Source organism: Choloepus didactylus, chromosome 1, assembly GCF_015220235.1.
Source record: "Choloepus didactylus isolate mChoDid1 chromosome 1, mChoDid1.pri, whole genome shotgun sequence".
NCBI classification, from domain to species: Eukaryota; Metazoa; Chordata; class Mammalia; order Pilosa; family Megalonychidae; genus Choloepus; species Choloepus didactylus.
Genome location: NC_051307.1, coordinates 189,269,627 through 189,290,603, shown reverse-complemented (window position 1 = coordinate 189,290,603; position 20,977 = coordinate 189,269,627). Strand labels below are relative to the sequence as shown.

The 20,977-nt window shown below is 42.0% G+C and overlaps 1 protein-coding gene across 5 annotated transcripts in view; it reads left to right on the top strand.

Annotated features, from left to right (window-relative positions):
• TRANK1 (tetratricopeptide repeat and ankyrin repeat containing 1) overlaps positions 1 to 20,977 on the top strand; it is a 220,691-nt gene that overhangs the window by 35,114 nt on the left and 164,600 nt on the right. For 3 of the 5 annotated variants that reach the window (XR_005218462.1, XR_005218461.1, XM_037847084.1), the window contains exons 2-8: positions 5,828 to 5,959; positions 10,364 to 10,490; positions 13,220 to 13,370; positions 15,418 to 15,536; positions 18,026 to 18,109; positions 18,326 to 18,464; positions 20,216 to 20,347. Coding sequence is in view for 1 of the 5 variants with exons in the window: in XM_037847084.1 (XP_037703012.1) it covers positions 5,828 to 5,959; positions 10,364 to 10,490; positions 13,220 to 13,370; positions 15,418 to 15,536; positions 18,026 to 18,109; positions 18,326 to 18,464; positions 20,216 to 20,347 (884 nt within the window). In the remaining 4 variants the exon portion in view is untranslated. Of the gene's footprint in view, positions 1 to 5,822; positions 5,960 to 8,188; positions 8,361 to 10,363; positions 10,491 to 13,219; positions 13,371 to 15,417; positions 15,537 to 18,025; positions 18,110 to 18,325; positions 18,465 to 20,215; positions 20,348 to 20,977 lie in introns of those variants that run through there. The other 2 variants (XR_005218468.1, XR_005218469.1) reach the window with 2 other exon arrangements.

Here is a 20,977-nt window from a genome sequence, read left to right as displayed (position 1 = left end):
TAAATTTTATAGGGGCAGTTCAGAACTGGACTTGTCAACTGGTATTAGAATTGCCATCTTGACTTTGGTGTTCATGTAGTTGGGCATAAATTAGGCTGTAAATTAAGGATGAGTATCTTAAAGTTGATGAACAAAAGGAGTCTGTGGGGAAATTTGAAATTGAAATTTGGGAAATTAAGGTTACAGATTGCTTTGGTCCCCTGAAATAGTACATTGCATCGTTGTTCACTTCAGCACTGGATTTTCTGGAAAGGAGGGGCAGTATATAGAACACAATTTAAAGATGGAAACAACTCATTATAAATCAGTTTTCCCTAATCTGTATAAATGAATTAGAATACAGTATATAGAAAAACATCTAAAAGTCACATTCGGTTAGGGGGAAGCATGGATAAATTCAGTTGGTTGTATTTTACTTTATGGTGTACAACTTTGTAGCGAACAGCAGTTTGTGGCGTTTTTCATTTCTTTATATGTAATTTAACGTTAGAAATAAAATACTTAACAAACAAAAAGGCATCTGCTGGGCCAGAACAGGCCTGCGTTTATAGTGGGCTACTTGAGTGGGCTTTGGTGGCTTAGAGCAGGTGGGTGAGAGACTGAAAGCTGAGGTGTGGATGGCGAGGGATGCGGTCTTTTCTTTTTCCAGTTAAACACCCTGGGTGGGGAAGACTTGGGCTCAGCCCTTCATATTTTTCCAGAGGCCTTTGGAAGGATTTTAATTAAATTTCTTCAGAACATCTCTACCCTTCTCCTCCCTGTTATCTGCGCATCTCCTTGCCTAGAAAAAAAGAAAGAAAAGCAAAGAAAACAAATCAGATTCCGCAGAAAGGTTGCTGACTCTGGATTCTCAGCCCAGGCTGTCTGTGGCTGCCTTCCTGTGGGGAAAAGGAAGGAGGTGGTTTTATGAGTGGCTGTCTCTGGCCACAGCTTGGAACTGGCTTTGCTTGTCCCTGACCCCAGCATTCCACTATTGATCTTGAATCACTGACTGCTTTAGGGGTCTTTTGAAAGGATTAAATAAAAACCCACAAAATCCCCCAAAAAACAGAAAAAGTAAACAAATTTGTTGTCAAAAATTCAAGTGGTATCAAGGTAAATAAACTTTGAAGGTAAAGCCTTCCTCTGCACCTAGCTCCCAGCAACGGGCCTTTTGCAGTTTTTGTTCTTTCTTTCTGTAAAGAATTTCATGTGTATTTATACAACAAGTATTATAAACCGCAGCAACCTGTTACAGCTCTGTAGGCTGCTCTGCAAACTTGCTTGTTTCAAAATCTACTCCATCTGTTTGCATTTTCCTTTCTTCTGCTTCCTCTGGGTGTAGTCAGTCAGCCCATGACATCTTGCAGCAACTGGACCTTAAATTCTCATGGGGACACATAGTGAAACTGACCAAAAGCCAACAATGAAACTATGAAACTGTCTTTACCGTTCAGCTTTTGTACCACTAACAAAATGGAAAGTGGAGGAGAGTGAGTGTTGTGTTCCAGCCAATACTTTAGTGATTTTACTGGGTGCTGACTTTTGAGCCTCTGTCTTGCTCTTTAGAGAGTAGTTTAGCTCTTCAAGTCAGGTCGTCTGGGTTTGAATTCTAGCTCTGCCACTTTCTGTGTGGCCATGGCAAATAGCTTAACAATTCTTTGCCTAAGTTTCCCTATATGTAAAATTGTGACACAATTGTGCTTTTTTGTGTGTGATTTTTTTCTCCTTTATTAAAGGAGTTGTGTGTTTACAGAACAATCATGCATAAAATACAGGATTCCCATATACCACCCCACCACCAGCACCTCACATTGGTGTGGAACCTGTTACAATTGATGATAGAAAATTTTTATACCTGTACTGTTAATTAAAATCCATGGTTTAACTTAGGGTTCACTGTTTGTATAGTGTAGTTCCATGGATTTTTTTTTAAATGTTTTATTCTCTTACCATATATACAATCTAACATTTCCCCTTTTATCATACTCAGATGTATATTTCATTGCTGTAAGTTACATTCACAATATTGTGCTACTATTACCACCATCCATTATCAAGACATTTCCATTACTCTAAATAGGAACCCTGTATATTTTAAGCCTTAACTTCCCATTCTCTAGCCTCACCCCGTTCCCTGGTAACCTATATTCTGGATCCTGACTCTATGAGTTTGCTTATTATAATTGTTTCAAATCAGTGAGATCATACAGTATTTGTCCTTTTATGTCCGGCTTTTTTCACTCAGCGTAATGTCTTCAAGGTTTATCCATGTTGGTGCATGCATCAGGACTTCGTCCCTTTTTATGGTTGAATAATATTCCATTGTATGTATATTCTATATTTTATTTATCCATTCATCAGTTGATGGACACTTGGGTTGCTTCCATCTTTTGGCAATTGTGAACAATGCTGCTATGAACATCGGTATGCAATTATCTGTTCGAGTCCCTATTTTCAATTCTTTGGGGTGCATACCTAGTAGTGGGATTGCCAAGTCATATGGTAATTCTATACTTAGCTTTCTGAGGAACCGCCAAACTGTCTTCCATAGCAGCTGCACCATTTTACATTCCCACCAGCAATGAAGGCATATTCTGTTTCTCTGCATCCTCCTCATAGGACTTCTTGAAGGAATGAAATGACACAATGATGTAAGGCACATAGTAGGTGCTCAGTAAATATTTAGTTATCGAAATATTAATTATGATAGTTATTACCACTTGTATTTGACAATTTCATTTTATAAACAGACACAGTTGTTCAAAAAAAAAAAAGATCCAACAACTGAGCCGTATGTGTTCTAAGGCAGAGATTAAAGTATTCTTCTGTATAATGTGCGTGTAAATCTTATTAAGAGGCAAAAAGCCTTCTGTGTAGGTGTCAGTCCCCTCTCTTTGATGTGATTATACCTCCAAAAAGCAGAAACATAGGTGGGCAAATACATTTGATATTTGTTCTATAACATTAAGAGCTCACTGTTGGTTTCTCAAGAGTCTGAAAACAAACTCTGAAGGGAACAGTTTTTTTCTGTATTTGTAAATACAGTGAAAACATTTTGTTTTTGTATTCTTCTATTAAACCCTTAAACAGTATCATTTTAATAACATTATGGTTTGATTATTAAGGAGGTACATTGTAGAGCAATTGGAAATACAGAAAAGCACAAGATGGAAAATTAAACCCCTGCCTAATCTCAGTGCTGTGATTGTTAACATTTTGGCATATTTTCAATGCATTCTATGTACTTAAGACTTAATTTGGGGCTATAAGACTTTTTTTATAGCCTGTATTTTTCATTTACCAAATTTACTCCATGATTACATGTATTTTTAAAATAACTGCATGGTGTTCTACCGTACATATATTCTATAACTGACTTAAATCCTATACACATTGTGGAACATTTAGGTTTATTTCCAGTTTTTCGCTGAGGTGAACATCCATTGACTAAATGTATCTGTGATGTAGTGTATTTATGACAGCCCCCAACATTTGGTAAAATTCTCTTAATTATTTTCCAATTATATTTTATTGTTTTACTTTTCATTTCTTTGATAACTAGTAAGGATGATCTTGTTTATCCCCCCTCTATACATTTAGCAATTACTTGTATTCTCTTATGAATTGTCTGCTTAGGACTTTTACTTATTTAGGTCAGGGTGGTGGTCATTTTATGCAGGGGAAGGTATTTATAAAGGAGGGGCATTAACCCTTTCTAAGCTATTTTAGTGATTCTTCTTCCTAGTTGTCTGATTATGGCAGTTTAAAAAATATTTATTGGGTAAATGGTGAACAATATTTGAATGAGAAACATGTCTTTACTCTCTATATATCAATTCTTTCTATTTTTTGTATGTTCTTCTCAGTCATCCCTCTATGGATGTGAGTCACACAAAAGTTTATTTGATGAAAAACGTAGGTGGAGTTTTGTATTCTGACCATTGTTTAGGAATTGTGTGCCTCAATCTGATACACCTCTGCCTAAGTAATGCAGCGCAGTTCGGAATCTCCTGTTCCCAACACAGTGGGATGGTTTAACGTGAGCTGCCACTTAGAGCTGCCTCCTATCTTTCCCTTGCCCTCAGATTTGGAATGATAAAAATAATGAGAATTAGTATCTCTCCAAGAATTATGTTGGCTAACAGGACACCCAGTAGATTTATGACCCCGCAGGTACGTGGCATATGTGAACACCTGAGTCGTCCTCATATTTAATACCCTCCCCACCATCTTGCCTTTCCGATTGCCATTCTGGGAGGAGGAAATCCTAAGGGGCATCTTTTCTGACCCCCGTTTTCCTTCTCTCCTTGGCAGCTGCCTCTGGAGGCTCTCCAAGGCTCTCTCCGCTCCTCCTGACTTTGTTCTACCAGGCACTTCTCTTCCACTACCCCCACGCCACAGCAGATCAGTAATGTGCATCCTCTCTGGGTCTGACATTCAAATTGTTACACCATGTTTGTTTAAGCACCTATTATGTGCTAGGCTATACATAGGGCTACAAATATGAATAAACAGCGTTCATGGCCTGAAAGAGGAGACTGCCCATCAGGGACGGGGACGAGTAAGCAGGCAGTGGCAGTGTCAAGTGACAAATACTTGGAGAGGCTTATTTTAACGTGTTTTAAGAAGGGAAGAGTGCAGGAGAGGCAGCAGTAGTGGCCCTGTGTCCTAGCTACTCGTATACTGAGTCCTTCAGAACTGCACTCCTCCCTGCTCCACTGTCCAGGAGAGTGGTGGTAGGTTCGGAGCCATTCAAGATTCCACACAATGCAGCGAGTCAAAGTTTAAGTATAAAGTTTACGATTTATTAGAGGAAGAAAGCAGGTGGGAGCCAGCAGAAAAGAAGAAAAAGATAATGACTCCTGCTCTCTATCTGAGAGCAGCATTTTTTAACGAACAAAGGAACCCACATTGGGTAGGGTGTCTGCTGTGATGTTCTGTGCCTCGATTGGGTGAGTGCTTATCTAGTTTTGGGCTGATTGGTTGCTAGAATTCTGAGACAATATTCTTTTTAGGAAAGCAGCTGCATTATCTAACTGGGGAGAGCAGGCCTTTTTGGTTGTTTATTTTATGGGCATATCTGACCTTGCCTTACTTGCCTTTGAGGCGCTACTGTGGCTGGGATGGCCTTGAACAGCTTTGAACAGCCTTCATTCTTTAGTCTATGGGACACCTGTTTTCTTGTGAGATAAGCTGTGGGGCCCCTGAGTTAGAAACTCCTTCTACATGTTAGTTTCTTCTTCTGGGATCTAACAAGTGGAAGGACTGAAAACTGAGTTTTGCTTGTACCTATAGGTGATGTGGTATGGTGGGCAGGAGCAGAAGCTTGAAATTGGTCAGATCTAGGGACAGAACCAGGGAATTCCTTAGAGGATCCTTAGACAAGTGACTTGAATCTCTTTGAGCCTCAGTTATCTAAGCAGTGGGGACCAGGGCTCCTTATGGGCTGTGGTGACAGGGAAATGAGAGAGTAATAATAGTGCCAGATACAGGAACAACAGCCACTTCTCAATTGCTCGCCACCTGCCAGATTTATGTTGTCTTATGCATGGAAATGGTCTCTCTCAGTGCCTAGTAAATAGCTTATGCCAAATAAATGGAATTGTTCTGACTGTCCCTGAGATCAGAAAAGAACTGAGAAAAGAAATTGTCTTCTCAGACACTCTGTCTGGTCGCCTGGTGGATGAGGGGTGGTGTCACGGTTTTTCTTCTGTAGGTGGGAGGGGCCAGAAAGAACAAGCTGCCTCCCCAGACTCCAGCAATGCAGATGCACAAGAAGGTGAACTTCGTCCCTTGTGGTGCTCTGTGGGCCCGGGCAGCTAGGCTCCCCTCTGTTTCCTCACAGGATGGACCCAAGAACTTATGCTGAGCTGTTGAAAGAATCTGGCAACCAGGATTTTAAGAATGGAAGCTTCTCTTTGGCCATCAGAAAGTACGATGAAGCCATCCAGATTCTCCTGCAGTTATACCAGTGGGGGTAAGTGTTTGGATCCCTCCCACCCCCGGCTTTTTTTTTTTTTTAGTAAATGGGGATTTTCTTATAATTTCTTAACCATGTTGCCTTCTTTCTGTTTTCTTTCTCCCTTTTATTTCCTATTTACCTTCTCTGCATCGTGAGCTCAGAAACTGAAAGGAGAATGTCAGTGTTTTAAGAGAAATAGAAAGTGAAACACAAGGGACTGCTGATAAACATAACAAAACTTCCCCTTTTCTCTGGTTAGGAAATCAGAGCTCCTGGGGATAGCTGATGCTCCCAAACCTCCTGTTGTCATTCATTTTGTCATCTTGATTATCCATGCCATATACCCCCTACCTGCAAGTGCATTCTCCTGGGCAGGGAGCTCCCCTTCTCTTGCACGTCGCTTTAGCTTCTAGTAGAGCAGCCTTTAACAATCATTTCGGTCTCCAGACTCCTTTATCCTATTAACAGTTACTGAGGATCCCCAAAAGCTTTTGGTTATGTGGTTTGTAACTATCAGCATAGTCTTAGAACTTAAAACTGAGAAAATATAAAAATATGTATTTATTAATTCATTTAAAAATATCAATAACAAACCCCATCTTTTCCCAAACAAAAAACTTAGTGAACAGAGTGGCATTGTTTTATTTATTTATTTTCAAATCTCATTAATGTCTGTCTTAATAAAAACATCTGGCTTTGCATATCAGCTTCTGCATCCAATCTGTTGCGATATCATGTGTCATGTAGCCTCTGGAATACTCCTCTGTATGTATGTGAGAGAATGAGGGCAAGAAAGGCACATACTGTCTTAGTATTGTTGCTGTGTTTGTCCCCTGTTGCTGCTGTAACAAAGTATCACAAATTTAGTGGTTTAAAAGGACAATGAAATCAGTTTCAAGGTGTTGGCAAGGCTGGTTCCTTCTGGAGGCTCTGGGATGATCTGTTCCCTTGCCTTTTTCAGCTTCTAGTAGCTGCCTGTATTCCTTGGCCTGTGGCTCCTTCCTCCACCTTCAAAGTGCATCACTCTAATCTCTGCCTTCATCATCACATCACCTTCTTTCCTGTAATGATATTGACTTCTGCATCATCCCTTTTATAAGGACTCTTGTGATTGCTTCATTTTGGGCCACCCCAGATAATCCAGGATAATCTTTCAGTCCCCAAATTGTTAAATTAATCACCTCTGCTAAGTCCCATTTGCCATATATTTTAACATTCACAGGTTCTGGGGATGTGAACATTTTGGAAGCCATTATTCCTACCACGATTGTGAAAATAATTTTGACCTTCTGGACCACCTGAAATGGTCTTGGGACCCCCAGAAGTCCCCAGGTCATACTTTGGGAACTGCTGTAGAAGAAGCGGCAGAGGTTGGCACCTATGAGGTGCATGTACCCCAAGCTTATGCTGAGAAATGGCACCGATCAAATCACTGAAATATGGTGCCCACCTCCCACCTCCTACCTCCTACTGGCTAGTTTATTTGAGTTGACTGTGAGTTATTGGCTTGGGTGTGTGATTTTGCTGATCTGCCCCCTCCTGGTACGTATCAGAACTGTGTCAGAGCTGGGTGCAGAGCACCTCGTTCAGGGCAAAACAAAATTTATTTTTCTTAAAGAGATGGTCATAAACTGATCCCACACCATGTATACTCTTACTAGCTGTGAGATCTTGGGCAGGTTAATCAACCTTTTAAGCTTCAAAATTTTCAACTATATGATGGCTAATAATGGTACTGAAGTTAGAGGGTTTTTGTGAGAATATATCTGTATATGAGCCAAGATAAGTAAAATGTTTACCACAGTTCCCTCCACGTAGTAAGTTCTGTGTAAGTGTTTGCTGTTGTTCATATTTTAATTCTATATGTTTAGCCATTTTGGGATTTGTGGAAGGGGGAAGGGGGAAGGGGGAAGGACAAGATGGAACTAGGGGTGGAGGAAAAGAGCTGAGTTGTGTGATGTGAACATCTTACTCAATAGGAACAAGGCTCTTTAGTCCTCCCCCTCATTCCAGGTAGGCTGGGTTCTCCCAGGCTGCCACTGGGATCCTCCCACACCCTCCTACCCCTGCTCTAGGCCATGCTGAATTTTTTAGTTTTGCTTTGGGTAAACCCAGCTTTGCCTCCTTGTCCCTCCTGGACCTTGTACCTTAGCTCCAATATCAGGGCCCTTGCCATACACTTTGTGTTCAACCTGCCTTGTACCCTTGTTCCAGTAATTGAGCCCTTGTCTCGCTTGTCCCAAGGTTCTTGGTGGCTACATCCTGACCCTGACGTTCTGTCATGGAGTTTGGTCCCCATTAATGGGGCTTCTGCTTGGACCGTCACATGTTGCCTTTCCCAAGACCTCCCTGATCCTACTCCCCCTATCACCTGCTGCCTGCCTTCCTGTCACCACCGCCTGACATAGGGCTTCAGGTACATGTGGTTTACTGCTGGTGTGCTCTCAGTAGAAAGGGAGTGAGGGAAGCAGGATGGGGCAGGAGAAAGTGCAATGAACAGAAATGATGTCTCAACTGGAGTCTGTTCAGCCTGATACCTCAAGGAGCTCCAGTGCATGAGATGCACTACAGAGTGGATCTCACTTTGGAGCAGGGGGGCCAACCTTTTGATTCTCATGTCAATCATTCATTGGTTGTGGGCTCTCTGACCCTGGGTGTTATCCTAGGTTGTGCAACATAACTGCTGGGGAGAAGGCAACTTCCACTAGGCTGAGAGCAATTCTCTGCAGAATGGGGCCGCTTAGCTGCAGCCAACACCCTCTGCAGCTCTGGGAGATGTGTGCACCAGCCAGGGGACCCGGGCTGGGCATCACAATGTCTGCCATGCTTCCGCTCACGGCTCCCTTGCCGGTCATTCACTGCCTGCCTCACTGCCTCTTGTGTGCTCCTGGGGCCTTGCTTCCTCAACTAGTGGTATTGATAGGTGGTGAGAGAAGCAGGACACAAAAACCACTGCGAATGGGGACAGTAGGAGAGGTGATTTCTACTTTATTTTATTTTTGGGCTTATCTGCATTACCTTACTTTTCTACAGTAATTTGTATTATTTTGACAATTAAAGCATTAAGCAAAAAAGAAATTTTTCCCCTGTGTGTCTTGAATTCCAAGACATGTCTTCCTTCTTTTTCCAACCTGGTTGCAGCAGTACTACTCCTGGACTCAGGCAAGAGGGACCCCTGCCCTGGGCCTCATGCTTTAGAGGGCCCCACCTTGGTCTTCCCCCAACAGGCGGGAGTGAGTGGGCTAGCAGCCCCCCCCCCCCCCCACCGAGCTCTTGCCTCCCCTTATGGTTCATGCTGTGGGCACCAGGACCCCAGAATACCCTGCTTCCAGGGTCTGCGCAGTTCTCTTACTTACAGCCTATTCTGAGGGATGGCCAAGGTTGGAGGTGTGGACAGAGCTTGGAATTGTGCCCCTTGGAGTGCAGGATGGAAGCTGAGGTGGAAAGAAAAGCCAGGGTGGGCAGAGGTCAGGCCTGGCTCACCCTACCCTGACCCAGGTCCTAAAGTTCTCAATTTTTGAAACTGGCCCTCCAGTTATTATGAAAGTAGCAGGATAGAACATGTTTTATTGAACAGCTGTTAAGCTTGATTTATGGTTTTCAAACACTTAGACGAGCATTGTTCAGTAGGACTTTCTGCGATGAAGGAAATGTTCTATAATATGAAATGTGGCCACTGAGCACTTGAAGTCTGACTAGTACAACTGAGGAATTGAATTGAATTTTTGATTTTATTTAACTTTAATTAATTTAAATGGCTTCAAGTGGCTAGTGGTTACTGTATTGGATAGTACAGACTAATCACATGACATGTGGGCCTCCATTTGTAATCTGGTGCTAGGTTCTGCAAATGTTAGGGTGGTCCTGCCTATATAATTGACCAGGGCTTGCCCTGTTCCTCTCTCTGGTGGTTCATGGGAATCATGTGGTCACATGTTCTGAAAGGGCAGGAGGCCCTCCCTGTGATGCGCTCTGCATCCATTCAGTGCAAATAGGCTTGTGGAATGGTCCATACCATGTCTGAACTGTGCTAAGGCTTAGTGGGAACTCCCATCCTCCCTACCCTTAGGACCATGTGTCATTTTAATAGCATCTTTTCTGATGGTCTCTAAAAAATAAAGAGAAAAATCTGTGGAGGTCAGTGGGAGGTGGAACCAAGGTGTTGAGAACACTTTGCATTAAAAGGTGGGAGGGAGCTGAAGAATTGGGAGTGGGAAAGGACAGATTTGTAAATTGCAAAGGCCCCAGGCTTCCTAGGTTGCTGCTTGGGTTAGATCTGATAGGCATAACTGGGACATTTACTGCCAAAACCCCTTTCGGGATGGCAGCAGCCAGTACCAGGATGGTGACCTTCAACAATTGTTTTCTGCATTTGCAGAACGATAGCTTCACAGACCATTGGTTTGTTCTTGCTCACAGGGTTCCCCCGAGGGATCTGGCTGTGCTGCTGTGCAACAAATCCAATGCATTTTACAGTCTTAGGAAATGGAATGAGGCGTTTGGCGCTGCCAAGGAATGTCTCAGTTGGGATCCAACCTACATGAAGGTATGTGCCATGGTAGCTGGAAGTGGCAGTTGACACCTCTTCCCTCTTAACCTTCCTCCTTCGTTTCCCTTTTTTTTTTTTTTTACATTTTATTTTGAAATAAATTCAAAGTTATAGGAACAGTTGCAAAAACAATACAAACCCCATACACAGAACTGCAGCATTCCCTGACCCCCCCATACCCCGATCCACTAACTTCAACATGTTGTTACACTGCTATTTCTTTCCCTCCCCCCTCCCTCTCTCCTTCCCTCCCTCTCTCCCTATCTGTCATCTGTCATCTATTGCTCTGTCTTCTGAACATATGAGAGCTAGCTGCACACATCCTTGAACAAACACTATAATTCACATATATAATTCCCATGAACAAGAACATTATTTTATGCAATCCCATATTTTTTTTACAATGAAAATGCTGGGAGAGCTACTCATTCGGCTCTTTGCACTTTAGACAGGTGCCCATAAGGCTATGTGTGCATTATCTCTAAGGAGTAAAAACGATGTTGGCTGAAGGGTGAAATGTGTGGGTAGGGTAGAGCAGAGCCTGGCCTCTTCGGGGGTGGAGTGCAGTGGAGCTCATAGTAGAGCTGTGATGTAAATACACAAAAACTTATAGTCTGTTTATGTTCCTTTCTGTTCATAAACTTCATGTTAGTAGAGGATTGTTTCAAATGCAAGCTGGGCAGACATCATGACACTGATTCTTCAGAAGGCATTCTGTATAGTAGAAATCAGCTGTAGGGAAGGAGAGGCCAATAAGATCCTCTAAGGTTGTCAATAAAGTTTGATAAGTGATCGTTTGATCATATTTTAGCCAAAATACCCAAGTTCCACTCTGCAAGTCACTGTCACCATTCTTGATGCCTCAGAGGAAGACAAAAGAAATGGAAGACACCAGCTTAGCCCTTCAGTAATTCACAGTCAAGCAGTATAGAGGAAAGCATGCATGAAAGATCAGAGGAGTTAAATTAAGTAGCAGTTCTGAAGCCCTCTGAGACAGCATAGATTAAATGCCAAATTAGTGGTGTAGACAATTTATAGAAAGCCTCCATAGTAAAGTGGAAAAAGCACAGGCCTTGCTGTCTACTGCTATGCTGTGTACTGGTTCCGACAGCTTGGACAAGTTACTTTTCTCTCGCTAAGCCTTAATTTTCCCAACTGTTAAATGGGATAACACCTGTCTTAGAGTTGCTCTGAGGATTAAGAGACATTAGGTAAAGTTGTTGGCACTCAGTAGATAGGAGTTTTTGTCATCACCACCACCACCACCACCATCAAATGGATGGAACTTGGAAATAGATCAAATGTCCTCAGTGGTTTACATTTTGTATATGACTGCTAGAAACAGAACACAGTGGAAAAGGGGCAGGAGAAGTGACCTGTATATCACTCCAACCTGAAAGATTTAGATATTTTACTTTTTAAGTGGGCATTGACTCATTATACCTCTTCTTTTGGAGGATAGATACTCGAGTCATTGATTAAGTTTGAAAATGATAATGTATTCCTGAAGAATTCCCCCGAGAAGGCATTTTGGATTTTCCCATCCTTCTGAGGTCTAGGGTGGGAAGTAGATGAGCTATACCCACTCCCAAGGGGTGGGTGCTGGGGCTGTGCTCAAGGGGCTGAGGGGGTCCTGGATGATGCTTCTGAGGTCTTGAGTGGCCAAACCTGCAGGAGACCCTGGCTGCACAGCAACCAGGCCATTCCCCCATTCTTACACAGTGCTCCTGAGTGTCTCCTTCCTTCTCCATCCTCCCTAGTGCCCTCCTGCCAAAATAAAAGATGAAACTCAAATCTGAGAAAGGCAAAGAAATGGGAATTTCTGTTTCAGCTTACCTTGTTGGAAACAAAAGAACATTTTTTTTTTCCTTTTTCTGATTGTTATCTGAGGTCTTTAGGCTTTCAAATGAAGGTTAAAGCAAATCTATAAATTATCAGAGATTTGGTATTAAGTGGAATTTTTAAGTGCTTGCTTTTTTATGAACCCAGTTGGTATATACCTTATGTTATTTTAGACAGAAAATTGTTTTGGTAGACCCCTGATGCTGAATCAGAAGATCAAAGTGGGTAAGGAAATACTTTATTCCTACTTGAGAGTCCTACTAGACCAATTTCCTCTATTATATAGACAAAACTAGACCAATTTCCTCTATTAATCGTTGTAATTTTACATGATCCTCTTTTTACAGAAATCAAAATTCTTTTGCCTCTGGTGCATATTGCCTGTAGTGTGGAGCTCAATAAATCTCAGTGTTCTCATCACAATTTTTTCCTACATACCCAGGGGAAATTGAATTTACCTTGATTAAAAGGAGCAGGGAACAACTTCGTTTACATGACAAGCTCATTCTTTTCCCGAACACCGTAGTCATAGATCTTTCATTCCTCTGTCCTTGCTCAGGCTGTGATCTGAGGTGTAAATAAATAAACCATACATATAATTGGAACCAAGCTCACTTCCTTCTCTCCGTATCAATATTTTAGATGCTGTATAAGTAATGGATTTGAAAGTGATTCTTTTCTCGGTGGCTAAAAAGTAGCAGGAAAAATGTGACACAAAATGTTACATGGAAGTCCAATATCCAGTGCTTGTTAGAAATCTCTGTTTACATAGGCCTGAGACTTCTAGAGTCAGATTTTCCTGTTCGTCAATCTTGCCTTTCCTTTTAACAGAAGGTTAGAAAAGATGGGGGTGTGTTATAGCTTTGCTTTTTCTCCCATTCCAGGGATACTACCGAGCTGGTTATTCCTTGCTGCGTTTGCTCCAGCCTTATGAAGCTGCTCGCATGTTTTTTGAGGGCCTGCGACTTCTGCAATGTAACCGAGACCACTCACAGGTTGCTGATTTTCTTGTTGGAGTCTTCACTGCTATGGACAGTAAGTCAGAACTGGGGGAAACTATTTTTTTAAGTCCTTGTTATTTTATTTGACTGGCCAACTGCAGGACTCAGGTTGCTAGGGAGATAATTTCAGGGTATTTCTTCGTGGCTGATTTAAATAGTGTGAATAACACTGATCTGCACCTGAGAAATCAGTTTGGAAGCTTTGGTGTCTCATGCCTTTGTAAAAACATCTAAGTTGTTTTGTATAAATGACTTAAATTTTCTAATATTGTTTCAGACCCCTTAAGTTTTCCATATTGCTATTCTTAGAAATTTCCCTGTTTATATTACTTGTTTTTTTAATGTGATTTTTGCTTTTTTCCTGTGATTTTTGCATGTATTCTTCCAATCTGTTGGGAAAATATTCTCGTTTGCAGTAAAAGTAATCTGAAAGGGCAGACAGCATGTGCTGTGAGAGCTGATAACGGGTAGTCTGTGCGGGGCTGTGATGTTCGCTGCTTGGTGAAGCTGTTTGAGCAGAGGACCACTCACTCAGTCTAGGAATGTGACACATGGAGGGACTTTTTGCATTGTTGCATTAGATTATAACTCTAATGATCTGGCCCATGAGATGGCTTTGTTGGTGGTCTGGGTTAGAAAAAACTGGAAAACTGTAAAGCACCAGGTAATATGTTCCTTGTCAGTGAAAAAAGAGCTCTTTTTCTGGTTATCTTAGTGCAGTCTAAAGTTCTGCCATTAACTAGGCCCTTGTTTTTAAATACTGTATTTGATCAAATTTAAGATTGTACTAATTTAAAGTTTACCATTGATTAATGTTCTGCTAGTGAAAACAGCAATAGTCAGACATGTCCTGATTTAAGAGATGTTAGAATGTGGAAAATGGCACATGTTAGAATTCGTGAAAAAAAATGGTATTTGGCTTTCAGAAGTGGGGAACTCACTGCTGACAATAGATTCAACTGTTCCCATATCTATTGTGGGAAAGCAACTCCTGTGGTCTGTGGATGAAATCTTAAAGATTTTGACAAATTTCATACACAGAGTGGGCAAGAGCAATAGCAGGCAGTGGGAAGTGGGAGGCACAGCCGTGCCCCCTGGACAGAGAGGCAGAGGTCTCTTAGAAAGACGCTGGCGAACCAGCATCTTTCTGAAGCAGTCACCCTTCTGCTGATGCTTCCTGAAGCCAGGTTCCTTTTCCTCTTCACCCACAGGCTTGGTCCATCCCCTACCATTTCCTCACTGTCTTCTCTGTATCTTCTAAGAGTCACTGTTCCATCAGGAGCCGGGCTGTAGTTCTGGCAATTCCAAACAACTGTTTCTCAGGGCAGTGCATTTGATACTTGTCTAACACAGTACCCCTATTTGGAGGACAAATGAATACCCACAGCCCAATTTCTAAATTTTGAAAAATATATATATGGAAAATTTGAATCCTTTTCTACATGTTTCTTTTGATATTTACTTATTTATTTGGAAACTGATAACTTTGGAAAAGGTGCCTAGTTACTCTGGACACCTGACCTGTGCCCTTGGATGTCTTCTTCCATGAGTTTGAGAAATGTGGTTGGGGGAATCAGAATACGGACTAGGTTGACAGGCCACTGGTTAGAAGAGTGTGTATTGATTGAAAGAGTTGGTAGATCTGGGTTTGGTTTTCTCATTTGTTATAGTTTCTCATCTGTCAGGTGACAATTATAATTTGTCACATCTTTCTTAAAGGAAGTGTGTTTCAGAACTTCTCTTAAGTTTCTATTTTCTCCTCTGTAAATGGGGATAATACACTGCCTAACTGGTTTGTTTGAGGGGTGAAATACAAAGCACGTATCACTGTGCTCAGCAAATAGAATAGCTAAATGAATCTTAGCTAATGTTCTGCTGTCTAACTCTTAGGGGATTGATTGTATAGGTGCACTTAAAATGAGTGCCAGTCAACTCTATAGAACTTTACACTTTAAAAATGTCTGCCTTTCTGGTATCTTTAATTTCCATTTGTAAGTGTGGTCTTAATTGGAAGGCCTTTCCCCAAATGTTTATAGACTTTCCTCAAGTTAAAATTTCTAAACTATGGAACTTTGTTTTAGGTGACCCCATTGTTTTGCAAAGTTGCTTGCCCTGCTTTGATCGTATTTTCACTACTGGATTCTCAACAGAAGTGTGGCAATCTGTAATAGAAAAGTTGGCAAAGAAAGGATTATGGCCTGTAAGTAAAGGGAGGTGGCTGTATTGAGGGGAAAGTACATTCTTGATTAAATGATTCCTCTCCATTGACACTGGGGAAATGTAATTTACTATTTGTTTGTCTTGATGCCAGAATAACTTTTTAACCGGAACATCATTAAAGATGTAAATCATTGAGTTATATTAGTTAGCTGGTTTCTAGTTTTGTTTTTTTTTTTAAGATAGGAAAAACACTCAGCTTGTGACAACCTCACTCCTTGCTGTGTTCCCATTGCCATCAAACAAATGTAAAGTCCAGATGCTAATGGTAATGTGGAATGAGGAAAATAAACAGTTGCATGTTCATCTTCATAATCCTTTTTGCACTGCATTATCTAGTGTGAGCCTGGATGACCTATCTGTGAAGTTAAGAGTGTTTTTGTGGGCACAGCTAAGTAAGGCTGTAGGACTTGAACCCAGGGCCAGGAATACACGAAGTGGAGGAGAAGATGGACAGAGCCCGGGTTTCAGGGTCACACAGATGTCTCCTGGAATCCTAATCCTCCACTTACATTTTGGGCTAATTACTTCCCCTCTGAGTCTCATTTCCTCATTTGTAAATTGCAGATTATAACTCTGTCTCTTGTGGTTTTGGTGAGGATTAGAAATGATGAACCAAGAACACCTAAAAATAATGTCAGCTAATGTTGAAGACTTGCAATGTGGCAGGCAGTGAGCTAATGCCTGGTATGTGCTAAGTGTCCAATGACTGGTAGTTGTCATTGAGGATGGGCTCTGAGCACTCATGAGCATGCTCTGGCTGATGCTGGGAACTTGGCTGGAAAGGATATGTGGGCTTTCCAAAGTCTGGCAGTTCAGAAACGTCACCAAAAGCAAGAGCAACCCATAAGGACTCTGGATCCAGGCAGACTGAGTGACTTTAGAATAGACAATTCTTAACTTTTTGGAAAGGTCATGGAGTCCTTGAAAATTGAATGAAATCTACGAGACTCCCTCTGCATGCACAGACAAATATGTGTATAGTTTCAGGAGGTCAAAGGGAAACTCTCCAAAGTCCAGCCAGGGGCTTCGTGACATTTACTCCAAATTAAGAGGTCTGAGGACAGGCAGGAAGGATGAGGAAAACAGACTGGACACTTGGGTAACTAGGAGTCAGAAACCCAGGTACTGTTAAAAGGAGGACTAGTATGTTCTGTCTTCGGATAAGATGGTTGGACTAAGAGATCTATCCTGCTTATTTAATCTTTCTGCTTTATTTAAAAAAACAATTTTTTAAATTGTTTTTTAATTCTGTGATTCCGAGTGCTAGGGCAGATCTGTGAGTAGGAAGCTTCAGGCCTTATCAACAGGAATGTAGTTCAATAATCATGCTCAGAAAAAGAATCACTTGTGTCTCCTATGCCCCCTGTGGGGTAGAGGTGAATAGAGCTCCATGGCCCAGGTGGGAAATGAGGCAGCGGGAGCCAGGCAGCTCCTAATAGGGAATGCCCAAGCAGTGGGTTCAACATTCTGCCAGCAGTGGGGTGCAGGTCATTCCCAAATACTGGAGACAGAGGCATCATTGCGTAAATGCTAGACCAGCAATTAGGACTGTCAGAATCCTGAACATGCTATCTGGGGCCTGATTAGGGTAAGCAGTTAAGAGTGAGTGTTAAGCTGAAAGAGACTAGAAGCAAGAAGTGGCCATAGGACAGGTGCCTGTGGCCCCAGGTCCCCAGTGGCTAGGGCATGCCCAAGGGAGGTTGGAGCTGAGTCTGCTGCTGCCTCCTGTGCATAGCCATGATTGGGTCTCCTGTCAGGGCCAATCCAGAGGCTGGAATTCTTAGGCCTCTCAGGATGTGCTACCACTTATTGTCTGTGTGACCTGGGAAAGGTTGCTTAACCTCTCTGAACTTCAGTTCCTTCGGTGAGTTTACATACAGTCAGTGGTTTAACAACTGGCTCTCTGGAAAAAAAACAAAAAACAAAAACAAACAAAAAAACGCAACAACTCTGAATTGTAGCATTCGCCAATTTCCACGGTGTAAATACTCTCACCATGGCCAATTTCAGGCTACTAACATGGTGTTGGAGTAGGGAAGAGATGCACACAGTTGCTTCTCACTAGTTAATAGGAGCCGGCTCCAGCCCACCACTAGCTAGGGTTAAAAGGCCCCAGATAGTTGGGGCTTCTGGAACACTCATGTGTTCCAAAGGATCATTTGGGATGGGCTATTTTAAAGGTGTTGAGTCTTTTGCTTGCTAAGCTTTAAGAACTTTTTACTGCATTGCTACTTCTCTCCAAAATGTTGCCTGACACCAGTGGCTCCTGGCCTTAGTCTTTGAGAAAATGCAGAGAAAGTTTAACCCTCAGCAAGAACAGGAAGTTGGTTAGAAAGACTTTATCATGGCCCAGGATGTAAAATTTGGCAGGTAGCTTAATAAAAAAGAGACGAGACTAGAGGTGTGTTTAAATAACCTATGTGGAGAATGTTACTGTTCCAACTTTTTCTTTTTCTCCCCTCCCGTCAGTCATTTCTACTTCTGTCAGTGAGAAAAGACCGACTACCAAGAAATATCCATGTCCCAGAGTTATCACTGAAAAGTCTCTTTGAGGTAAGGTGGCCTATTGTTTCATTTGGTTTCAATCAGGCATCTTCTGCCTTGTATTTGGGGCCTTCCCCTTTAGCTGCTTCATCACAAATTTATTTATACCTTCACCACAGCTGTTCCATGTTTTAATGGTTACAAATTGTATGGGTGAAGGAATTCGAAGTTTCATATTGCTGTGGTGACTTCCACCATTTTTCTAGTTGTTTTTGTTTTCTCCAGAAATATGTCTTCATTGGACTTTATGAGAAAATGGAACAGATGCCCAAGTTAGTCCAGTGGCTCATCTCCATTGGTGCAAATATTGAGAGTATCGGACCATACCCTCTTCATGCCCTCATGCGACTCTGTATCCGAGCACGTGAGTGTACTCCGGTTCCGTGCCCTCCAGGTTGCCCCTCCAGCATCGGGGGACTGCTGAGCTGAAGTGAAACCAGAATTTAGCTACTCAAGTGTTTTAAAGACAGGAAACAGGAAAACAGCATCATTTTATTTCTTCTGGGACTTTGTAGCTAAAGGAGGCCCAAATTGAAAGGATTCTGTGTTCCTAGACAGATCCAGGCAGCAGAGTGGAGCCCTGGGACCCGAGGAGGGAACTGATGACAGGCAGCTGCTGCTGGGCAGAGCTCCCAGGAGAGCTGTGGAGAGTTGCCTCCTGCTGGGAAAACGCAGCTTTGGTCCTTTTCCCGGTTCATTTTCTTTCCAGCTCTGAGGGCCAACTGCTGTGCTCTAGGATAACAGCTGGGAGAATCCCAAGGGAAACACAGCAGTTGCTGACGCTTTTTGGTTGTGGTTCTTTTAAAGGACTGCCGTTTTCATAAAACTTTTTCTTTGAGGCTTGACTACTTGGCTATAGGATTTACATTTTTAAATATTTTTATTTTATCATTGGCACACTCATACATACACACATACACAAACTTTAGTTAGAAGCCTGTTTTTCTTTTCCAAGAACATGTGGCATTACTGCTGGACATACCATTTTAGAGCTGGCATTGGCTGAGAGATCTTGTCTAGTCTTCATGTTCTATGCTATGTCGTCTTCCCAGAATAGGGGAAGGGTGGCCAGTGTCTTGGGGCCCTGGTCCCTCATCTTTGCTTTATCCGATTTGCCCTACTATTATCTATTTCGTGTATTGGGGAGTTAATAAGAAATTTTATCCTTACAAAGGGCTTGGATAAAACATTTAAAAAATAAAGTGTGATTAAAAACAATTTTAATCCAGTTCTCCCAGTTCCAAATTAGGAGCATGAAATCCAGAGAAGTGTGCCTCTGTTTATGAATGTCATGACTTCCCACTGTGCCTGCTTTTTTAGCTCCTGCAGTTACAGGAGGGTATTGATAAGATCAAGTCTGCAAGTTTATCCCTGATTAGTTTCTCAGAGGAAAACTCTGATATGGTGACAAATGGTGTCTGTTGAGTTTGCAAAAGTGTGAAACTTTCCTCAATCTCAGGGGCCTAGAAAAGTACTTAATATGTGTGTCCTATGGATTGTAATGCAGTAGTGCACAGATCCCCTTCATCTCCAGTGCCCTCATTTCCCAGGTGCAGTGAGTGTTGGCTGCTAACTAATCACAACTGCCCTCTTTAGAAATTTGCTCTTTGCCAACAGCACCGCTTTCCAGTGAGGTTACTCCCCCGACTTCACCTCCCTCTCTGGGGGCATTCTGTAGCTCCTGACGGACTGACATAGGGTACAAAAGGTTGCCCTCCTGCCTCAACCTGGGGCCAACTCTGTGGTGGTGCAGAGCTCCCTGTGGAATCAGGCTGAAGCAGACTCCAGCTGAGACCCCATCCTTGCTTAGCTCCTTCTCTGCCCTGTCCCGTCTCTCTCATTTTCTTTCTCCTGAGAGCTATCCGTTAGTAAATCAGGTTCATTTTCTCTCCAGCTCAGAGGGCCAACTGCTGTGTTCTAGGGAACCTGACCAAATAACTTTCTGTAACTCATCCTTTCAGTTTTTCAACCCGTGCTTGTGTCTCCTCACATCTGTTTTTCATGAGTGGAAAGTATGTTCCCATTTGCTTCCCTTGGTATGGTACCCATTGATTTGCTTTACTGATTATCTGTATGTAGAAAATAAAACCAGTACCACATTTTAATTCCCTCCAGAGGAAAACCATCTTTTCAGGTGGTTAATGGAATACAAGCCTGAGTGGAAAGGCCGCATCAACCAGAAGGACGAGGATGGCTGCACGGTGCTTCATGTCGTCGCCGCCCACTCCTCGGGATACCTCCTCAAGCGTGAGTACCAACCCCAGGCCAGTGCCCTGCACCCCACGAGGTGTGTGGAGGCTGGATCTCGCGGGCATTTTAAACCTACACGAGTGAAACAGTCCACCCTGTGACACGCTCCAGAGGGCTGTACTTCTCCTTGAATTAAATATGATTGGGAGAGTAGCCTGTATGTAGAATGGAGGTGAGGTCAGAGAAGGAAGAAATGCTGGGCTCCATGAGTTTTTAAAAATTTTTTCTATTTTTATACTTTCAAGTTTATTTTAAAAATAATTTTTCTGATATATATCCAAATGAATTGGAAATTAGTTATCTTAAAGTACACAGAAATTACCTATATCCTCTTATAAATGAAACACTGATAAAAGATCACTTAACATTATTTAAGGACTTCAATACAATAGAATTCTCTTTTTCCCACTTTTTAAATTATTCTTTCCTATCAAAGCCAATATGTATTTGACATTTGGGTTATATGTTCATATAAAAACAGACACATTTGTCAAAGTGAGCATTAGATAAAATAGCATACAGTGTCCTTTCTGGATATAATTAAATTTCAGAGGCAAAGTGGGGTCCAAATGGGAGCCTTTAAAAGCTGACTTCCTTATGAAATAAACTAGACAAATAAACATTAAG